The 9,120-nt window shown below is 43.5% G+C and overlaps 3 protein-coding genes across 4 annotated transcripts; 1 reads left to right on the forward strand and 2 right to left on the reverse strand.

Annotated features, from left to right (window-relative positions):
- Positions 1-280: 280 nt before the first annotated feature.
- On the forward strand, positions 281-3,564 carry grhpra (glyoxylate reductase/hydroxypyruvate reductase a). Of its 2 annotated transcripts, none has more exons than XM_080466418.1 (9): positions 281-525; positions 756-886; positions 1,299-1,371; positions 1,463-1,579; positions 1,704-1,792; positions 1,961-2,062; positions 2,179-2,314; positions 2,403-2,533; positions 2,637-3,564. In XM_080466418.1, the coding sequence occupies exons 1-9, from the start codon at positions 440-442 to the stop codon at positions 2,756-2,758; spliced, it is 987 nt and encodes a 328-aa protein (XP_080322544.1). In that variant the 5' UTR covers positions 281-439; the 3' UTR covers positions 2,759-3,564. The 2 variants fall into 2 exon arrangements, with proteins under 2 accessions (XP_080322544.1, XP_080322545.1); XM_080466419.1 differs by having other exon boundaries at positions 291-532; positions 2,637-3,555.
- Positions 3,563-5,629, reverse strand: LOC308111322 (zinc finger and BTB domain-containing protein 5-like; the record flags this gene model as incomplete). Its single annotated transcript, XM_080466185.1, has 1 exon — positions 3,563-5,629. One exon carries the CDS (start codon positions 5,627-5,629, stop codon positions 3,563-3,565), a length of 2,067 nt encoding a protein of 688 aa, XP_080322311.1.
- A 1,336-nt stretch (positions 5,630-6,965) lies between these two features.
- Positions 6,966-8,260, reverse strand: tomm5 (translocase of outer mitochondrial membrane 5 homolog (yeast)). Its single transcript, XM_080466323.1, has 2 exons — positions 8,063-8,260; positions 6,966-7,153 (listed from the first exon to the last, which is right to left on the reverse strand). The coding sequence occupies exons 1-2, from the start codon at positions 8,181-8,183 to the stop codon at positions 7,119-7,121; spliced, it is 156 nt and encodes a 51-aa protein (XP_080322449.1). The 5' UTR covers positions 8,184-8,260; the 3' UTR covers positions 6,966-7,118.
- Between the last annotated feature and the right edge of the window lie 860 nt (positions 8,261-9,120).

Consider the following 9,120-nt stretch of genomic DNA (forward strand, 5'->3'; position numbering starts at 1 on the left):
CAGTGCCCCCAAAACTCTTCCGTACTTTTTTATCATTATTTCTTTACAATATGTTTTTGACTAAAACTTAATTTAGTAGTGTGTAAATGTACACAGTATGATATTTGTTCTTTGTTCAATAATACGCAGAACATTGTAACTTCCGCACAGCTCGGTGGGATCAGAAGCAAAATATAAAGTAGTTTAGAAAACTGCTGAAAATATATACCTGGCGTGTATTAAAGTGAGAAGAACCAGCGGTGAAGATGACAAAATAACAACACATGTGCGCATGCGCAGTGGTGTGGGCCGGCGTACTTCCTGGTGGAAGGAGCGTGTGAAGTGTAGTCTTTTACTGTGAAGGTGAACAGTTTGTAGCTGCAGCACTGAGAGAACGTCGACCACCGTCCGTGCTGCCTGTCACGCGGAGGTCTGGGCTTCTTCTTCGCTGTCGGAGGGGATGCAGATAGTCGGCAGACTGATGAAGGTTTTTCTGACAAGGCGCATCCCGCAGGAGGGAATGAAGATCCTGTCTGCGACTGGAGTGTATGAAGTAGCCCTACATTTCAATCTCTACCACAGATTGTGGCTGTGTTGGGTTCATGTTACATACTTGGGTTGCCCAACTGTTAATGCGAGGCTCTCGGAGGTTGCTTAAGGTCACACACAGCCAGGGTTGCTGCTTAAACTACTATAAATATCAGAAAATGTTTTCAAAGAGTTTTGATTGACTGCTGTTTCATGCATTAACCCCTCTCCTGTCTGCATGGATCCAGGTGTGAGGTGTCTCAGTGGGACTCGGACGAGCCAGCGCCCAGGGCCGAGCTGCTCAAAGGGGTCCAGGGAGCTCATGGCCTCATGTGTATGCTGTCTGATAAGATCGATGCTGAGGTGCTGGATGCTGCAGGTACTCTGCAGGATGCCACAGGGCTCCTATTTTATGTTGGTGCAAAAAGTCTGTGCGTCTGATGGATTCTCCTTAGAATGAACAACCTTTAATTTATCTCCCCTGTAATGTATTTTAGTTTCCCTGGAAGAAATGTGATTCTTTGAAAGACATGATTTATGAAAAAAAAAAAAAGTTGCCAAACATTTTCCAGAACAATATCAATATAACGTGGGCAGAAAAAACAGCATGTGCAGCAGATAGCCGCACAGTGAAAAGACAAATGAAATAAATAGGCGCATTCAATATGTACATGCAAATAGTTTATCTCTATGGTGAATAGAGATCATTTTGAGGGAGCTCATAGTTACAGTTACATGGAGAAATTCCAACATCTTGATAGCCTGATCATCTGATTGGGTTTTGATTTCAGGTCCAAACTTGAAAGTAATCAGCACCTTCTCCGTGGGATATGACCACTTGGCTATCGATGAGATCAAAAAACGGTGAGGGCGCACCTTTAAAACTGACCATCCGCTACCAAGGAAGCGTGTTACGCACCTTCTCATGCATATTGCTGCTGCTTCTTCTCAACAGTGGCATTCGGGTTGGCTACACTCCAGACGTCCTGACCGACGCCACGGCAGAACTGGCCGTGGCTCTGCTGCTGTCCACCGCTCGCAGGCTGCCAGAAGGAGTGGAGGAGGTCAAAAGGTCTGTTTAACCCCGTTACACATTTACACTAATTGATGTACTTCAGTAACTTCTTCACTAGAACTACAAGTAACTGCCTTACTCGAGGTCCGCAGCAGTAAAACCTTGTTTTGCTTGCATCCAGTGGTGGCTGGAGCTCGTGGAAGCCTCTGTGGCTGTGTGGCTACGGTCTGTCCGGCAGCACCGTGGGCATCATCGGATTGGGGCGCATAGGTTGAGTTTACTGTTACTTCATTCATCTTGGCCAAAACAGCTTTATTATCAGCAGATATGTTAATAGTACGATATCCTGCAGTCGGATGCGATGTGATTTTATTATTTTTTTCCACGTGAACTCTTGAAGGCTCACTTGCAGTCAAACAGCCAGATGTTTGTGTTCAGGTATGGCCATAGCGCAGAGGCTCAAGCCGTTTGGAGTGAAGAGAGTGCTTTACTCAGGGAGGACAGCGAAAGACTACGCTGCTGAGGTGAATGGAGAGTTTGGTAAGAAAAACGTTGGTTTTTTAATGTGCGTTTTAATAGATAAATTTAATGGTTTTGGTTTATTGATTTGGATGTTTGTCTTTCTTCCCTTTGTCCGATGCGCCCTTTCCTAACAGTTCCCCTGGACACGCTGCTGTCTGACAGTGACTTCATAGTGGTGTCCTGCTCCCTGACACCAGAAACCCAGGGCCTATGTGACAAAGCTTTCTTCGGCAAGATGAAAAAAACTGCAGTCTTTGTCAACATAAGCAGGTCGCCCTTCTCAGTCAGCCGAGATGTTCCCTGGAAAGATGCTGAAATAGATAAACGGCCTCTAAATTGGAAGGATTGTTTGTTTTAGGGGAGCTGCGGTGAACCAGGAGGATCTGCACGAGGCTTTAAAGAGCGGGCAGATCGCTGCGGCTGGATTGGACGTCACAACACCTGAGCCACTTCCAACGAACCACCCACTTCTGACCCTGAAAAACTGTGGTGAGTAGAGAAACCATGAGATGTGAAGCGATGCTCCATTTAAAGTGAAAGCAGACGTTGTGTTTTTAAAATGTCATTTTCTGTCTCCTCTTTCCTCGCGCAGTGGTGATACCACACCTTGGCAGCGCCACCTACTCCACAAGAGGAGTCATGGCAGCTTTGGCGGCTCGAAACCTCGTGAATGGTTTACAAGGCACAGACATGCCCAGTGAACTCACAGTCTGAGTCCTGCACACATGAGGAACATGGATGAAGAGAATAATAATATTCACTTAACTTAGTCACGTGCAGTTAGATCTTTCAGTCTGTCGGTGGCTAGATAAGTTAGTTTCATACAATATTATAGTTAACATTTCATTATACTTTGATTCTAGAGTGGATCGTTGAAGGGATAAGCAGCGGCGTGGACATTTCATGGATTCCACTTTTTTTTCGAGGAGCGCCATGTCGAGCCAACGCGTGGTGAGCGGCAGGGTACATCCTGGACATCACAGTCCCACACACAGACTGGCCTTTGAGATCAACATGCTTAAACTTTGGATTCTTTTTATTCTCAGAGAATTTTAATACATAAGCAGTGGTTGCTCGGCTCTTATTCTAAATGTGCCACGCAGATTAAGGTTAAACCTCAGAGTGCACTTTATCTGGACAACACTCCATGTCTCCATGTTTAAAAAAACAACAACAACCGATCACTCCATGTTTGTGATAAACTGATGGTTTTGAGCCATATGAGCAAAGTGTCATCAGATTGTACAACAGTATTTGCAGCAGATGTTCTACAGATGCTGGAAATGAATTCACATTGAATAAAATACTGAACTCTTATTTGAAAATATTTTCAGTGTGTCAACATTTATTTCTTTTTTTTCTACTTAGTTTATTAAGAAGAAATAAATAAATAAATAAAATAACAGGATGGTTGAAAACAAAAATAACTTAAAGGATACCCAAAAAAAATATTGAACACAAACATTCCATCAATAATTCATCATGTCCTGTTAATAAAGACTTTTTGGGTGTAAAATGTCAAATTGAGTCTTTAACTAAGTCAGTTGGTAATAGCAGTGTGTCTGAGAAGGCCTGATCATCTTTCCAGTTCAAACAAGTGTTCTTTGAGTGCTTGTACAGATGCGAGGACTGACTGAAGCGCTTGCCACAGTTGGGACAGGGATAGGGCTTTTCGCCCGTGTGGACACGAATGTGCTTTTTACAGTCGGTCAGATTCATGAAGGTCTTGCAGCAAATCTTGCAGGCATATTTTTTCTCGCCCTCCACCAGCAACACGTGGTCCTCGGCAGCTGCTTTCTTACATTTGGACAAAACGTCCTCTGAAGCTCTGGTCAGAGGCGGTCGAGTGGCGTCTCCGACGGATCCAGAGCAGGGATCCGTGCTGGTTTCTGATCCCGGTGGAACTTTGGGGGCGATCCGACGGAACGTCGTCGTCCCAGAGCTTTTACCAGCCCTGGGGGGAGAGACGAGGGAGGCTTCTAAAGTTAGGCCCGGTGCGATGCCACTCAAGAAGCCCGACAAAGAGTTCTGGGCCGGCTGGAGGATGATGGTGTCACTAAAATTGGGACTTTGTTCCGGTAGGAGCTGCTGCAAAGGGACAGATGTTACTGGAAACACAATAGATGAGGAGTCAGAGGACTGTGCGGAGGCTTTTGCTTCCTCTGCGCTTTGACTCGGTTCACCTGGATCTGTGGACGCCGCGTGAGCATCACTGGCAGCAGCGGCAGCTGTCGCAGCAGCTGTTAGGCTCGCCAGACTGTCCTCCTCCTCCAAACCCCCCAAGACACTTTCGCTGCTGGGATTGAGGAAGCAGGTGAAGGCCAGCTCTGAGAGGCTCTCCAGACCCTCACCGTCCACAGAGTCCTCGCCGAGATCTCCAGTCCCGTTGTGTGCGTCGGTTTGGAGACCTGTGCATAGCTGAGTCTGTAACGGACTAACATCACCCTCTACTGGGCTCATTGTGGTCATTTTCCCATTACTCAGATTTCCATGCAAGTTGTCTGTGCAGTCCTGCAGAGGCAACGGCGGTGAACTTTTGGTTAATGTGTCTAAGTCTGAGGAATATAAGCTGGTATTTTCAGTTTTCACCTCAATCAGGGGCATCTGTGGCTCCTTGATCTCTTCCTCTCCCACCTTTATCTTGACCACAAAGCCTCCATCTGTATTATTAGTCCTCTCCCACACACTTGCGCCTCCTATGCTGCTGTCTGACTGACTGGGCAGCTGCATTTCTTCCGACTCTCCCTTTTCTGCTTCATATTTCACCTCGTTTGTATCAACACCTTGGTTTCCCCACAGCCTGTCTATTGACATCAGGCAGTCTGGGGACAACAAATCTCCATCCTCTGTGCCGACGATGCTCCTGGTCACGGTTGGTGAACACTCTTTGTAGATTTCTCCAGGCATCCTGCTGGTTCTCTTCCTGTCACATAACATGTCTTCTTGTGACTTTCTCTTGCGCTGTCGAGACGTTGCGGCAGGCTGCTTGTCGTCGATTATTCTCACGTCGCTTTCTTCATCCCCGCCCGACTGACTCACCTCCACTCCCACCTCCTCCTTATCCAGGTCCACTACAACGATGGATGAGACCTGCTGCTGGGAGGCGGATGCATCCTGAGAGGATGTACTTTGCTGCTGCTGTTGCACTGACCTCCAGCCTTTAGGCGGTGCAGCAGGAAAGTTTTTCCTGGACAGATGAAGCTTGCAGGCCTTCACCACAGTATTAAGGTGCAGGTGTGACGCTGCCAATAGCACATCCATCACATTGGAGGCCCCCAGAGAAAGGGTGGAGGTGTAAATCATGTCTAGCAGGGTGGAGAATGCCTCTGGGGTTACCACCCCTGGATCGAGGGTCAGCACACTGGGACCTCCATCTCTGGCTCCGTCCGCCCCCGGCCCTTCCATCTCCATCTCATCGCTGGAGTTGAGCAAAGCCCTGAAATGAGAGCTGCAGGCAGCAAGGATGGAGCGGTGAGCCTGGAAGGTCTGTCCTCCCACCACCACCACACAGTCACACAGCTGAGCGTGGAGCCGCTGGTGATTGAGCTGCTGGAAAATATGCTGGAAATGACCGGGGAAGTCCATCACAGCCAGTGCCAACGTGTCATGCAATACCTAAGAGTCCTTTTGGCGCATCGGTGGTGCCAAACGTCAAACAATAGGATGAAGCGGGAAGATGCAAGATCATAAGCATCGCTGCAAAACGCATCTCTGCATCCACATCTCTGCAGCTGAAGTCGAACATAAAGCAGACGGCAAACTAAAGATAAGCACACGGTTATATTTTGTCACTAAATGCTCACAAATACGCCCGGTTTGGCATCCATTGTCGGCGCGTCCGTCAGCAGCGACCAGCAGACACACCAACACTGCTCCCTGGCGGTGACATGGAGGAATTGCAGACTAATGTTTATTCATCTTTCGCATGTTGGATATTCTGCGCGTTTTATAAAACTACAACGCAAACGTCCTTAAAAATACATTTCTACGGTCCTATATAGTGTGCTTAAAAACAGATGTGTATCTTAAAACAAATATTTTACCCTTATTTTTCTAAGTGCATTTAAAAAAAAAATCCTAATTAAAAATATTTTTTACTTATGGGAGCAACGAGAACCTTTTCAATGATCTGAATCTATTTTTTATACTTATGTTGAGTTGAACTTTGTCAATTCAAATATTGTATACGTTGTAGACATATTGGATTAAACATTGATAAATGCATTTTCATCTCCACATACAGTGTCTTCTGCCCTGCTGAGTTCGTACTGTTAATACAAAGGGTAAAACAAAACGTAAGACATCCCTGTCCCGACACTTCCTCCAGCTCTACTCACAAATATGAAGTAAGGAGTTGACTGCTGCAGAATCCTTCTCTATATGAATGAAACTGGTTTGCTCTGTCAAGCTCATCCCCAACTCGCTGTTAACATTTTTTACTTTTTATTTGGCTTTTACAAAGTGGGTTTAAAGAATACATAATTTAAATATTTTCCACAGTTCTAGTTTATTAGATATAAAAGCAGGGTAGAAGGTGACATCTTTTATTCAGATATGAGCTGATCAGCTTTCTTGTTGAGGTGCAAAACAGATCAAAATACCAGCTCACCTTTCATATGGTTGATCTGCTGTATGTGATATTCTTCCATGTTGCTTAGTTTCCTCTCCCACTACACATACTGCGAGGTGTAAAAAAAATATTTCCCTTGCAAGGAATACATACGAGTGGTTCATTCAAATGCTTACTAAATGTTATGAGTTGAAAAACATAAACACGTGAAAATCAACAATGTACTTTAATGTGTGACAGAGCTGACAGACACACTAAAAACACAACCTGTGCATTTAACAAAGACTTTAAATAAAAACTAATTTAAAGTTTACAACATGGAACAAAACTAAAAAAAAAAAAAAAAAAAAAGCACTGGTGTGTCCGGTGCAGTGATGGACAAACACTGGTCACGTCCCACAGTGATGCTGTAATGGCCCCCAGCTGTCCTGCTTGTGGAGATCCATGAAGTCCCTGATGCAGGAAACTGAGTGGATGGAGGAAAGAAGAAACCAGCTGCTCCGTTCATATGCTGTCAAGCTTCTTCAACACGTACGGAGCTGAAAAACACAGACGTGAAGAGTATCAACAGCACAGCCTGTCACAGCACACTGCTGCTTGATGTGGGAACATGGGGAAGTTTACAGTCGTCTTTACAGGGAAAGATTGCAGTTAAGAGTTTGCTTACCACCATACATCGGCAATAAACCAATCCTTAACACATAAGTCATATTTTGGAATAAGTTTGATATAAATTACTAATATTAGCAAAACTAGTAAGGGTCATGTATGTGGTGGTTGGCACTCTTTCCTAACAGCAAAGGAATCCCAATTTTAATCAAGGGATTGGAATCTTTAGTGTAAATGGGGATTATTTCATGGTGTATTATATTCACTAAGATCTCTAAACTGATATTTGGTCTGTTTCTGTGTTCAGGGTCCCAGGGGAAACTTGGACTGGCTTCAGATAGTTAATAGAAAATAGAAGGACACATCCAACTTACATAACGATGTAATCCTGCATTATACGTAGAGTTTAGCACTTGATGCATATTAATTACAGACTTGTATTGAGTGATGAAGTGGTTTTTCTCTATTAAACGGTCTATATAACGTACTGATTTGGTTCACTTGTGGTAAATGTTCACATAATCCACTGACATTGCGAAATGGATCTATTACATGATCAGTTTTACATTTAAGAGTCCCTTTGGATATAATTTTTCACCAGTGTGTAAAGCTTTATTTTCATTCAAGTTATTTTAAATACTCACAATGATCTGCATTTATGTACAATTTGGGTATTTGCATGAAATCGTAAGCGATGCAGCAACGAGACAGTAATAAATTCCACAAGCGGTCAGATTATTATGTATGTATGGAAGGATTACTTCATGCAAAACGCAAACAAACATGTAACCGACCACAAACTGAGAAACGTGTGAATGCGGAGCGTCAATGTCACTCACTGGCTCTGAGAAGAGCGACGTAGATGAGAAAGTTCCGCAGAGACGAGATCACATCCTGGCGCATCTTCTTCTTCATCTCCTCTGGGTCCATTTTGGGTCCGAGTCCTTCCAGTTTGAACATTTTGACTGGGTTTTTCTTGGTTTTTGCTCAAAAGCGAGTCTCGTTGAAGCCTTTCAGGGGCGTCGTCACGTGGGATGAAGCACTTTAACCCGGAAGTACATAATAACGCCGGAAGACGGCGAGCGCAGAAGGACATACCACGTGAAGGCGCAAAAAAAAAAAAAAAAAAAAAGCTAATTTAAATTAATACATTTCATTCATTTCTAAGTCCACCGTTTTCTTGTCCTGTGCTTGTCATATTTTGGGACTATTTGACCTGGACAATTTGATGCATACTTTTTAATTTGTTCTTTTTTGTGCAGCGTATATCTTTAATTCATTCTGTCTAATAAGAACAAAATTGTTGGTATATTCCCAATTACTACCGACATTATCGTGCAAGAACTTGAAATATTATCACGGTAATATCGAACATTGTGAATTGCCTGAATGGTGGTGCAAAAATACATTTTCTTTGACTTTCCTTTGTATTATTGTTACGGCTGTTATTATCTTTAATATTTATTATTATTAATGTTGGTCGAATTCTTTTATGCATTTTTATTATTGGCCACTTGCTGCTGTAACAATGCAAATTGTCAATTTGTATGACAGATAAAGAATTATCGTATCATGTCTTATCGTGTCATGTCGTGTCTTATCACATCTCATCTCATCTCATCTTAACTTATCTTGAAGAAGCTGGATTTAAACACAGCATGTTTTGTCTCTATCCTGTTATATAGGGAGCATTTTTAAATCATCTCATTGTGTAATTATTATTACTAGCTTCATAAGGCCAGTAAAATATGCGGGTAAAAGTATTAAAATGGTGAAAGAGAGAGAGAGAACTTAGATTTTTTTTTTAACGAGCTATTTGTGTAAAGCTCCACTGGGACAAACGCGTGGCCCCTGGTGACTCTGTTTATGGTAATTTACTAAGAAAACAAACTCATTT

This window comes from Lipophrys pholis (assembly GCF_963383615.2).
Source record: "Lipophrys pholis genome assembly, chromosome: 6".
Taxonomy (NCBI): Eukaryota; Metazoa; Chordata; class Actinopteri; order Blenniiformes; family Blenniidae; genus Lipophrys; species Lipophrys pholis.

Bases quoted from the DNA above. Each gene is read 5' to 3' on its own strand.
- grhpra (XM_080466418.1), top strand. From the start codon at position 440: ATGCAGATAGTCGGCAGACTGATGAAGGTTTTTCTGACAAGGCGCATC. The intron at 2,063-2,178 runs GTAAGAAAAACG...CTTTCCTAACAG, and splicing joins TGAGGTGAATGGAGAGTTTG to TTCCCCTGGACACGCTGCTG. The intron at 2,534-2,636 runs GTGAGTAGAGAA...TTCCTCGCGCAG, and splicing joins TCTGACCCTGAAAAACTGTG to TGGTGATACCACACCTTGGC.
- tomm5 (XM_080466323.1), bottom strand. From the start codon at position 8,183: ATGTTCAAACTGGAAGGACTCGGACCCAAAATGGACCCAGAGGAGATG. The intron at 7,154-8,062 runs GTGAGTGACATT...TGTGTTTTTCAG, and splicing joins CGTCGCTCTTCTCAGAGCCA to CTCCGTACGTGTTGAAGAAG.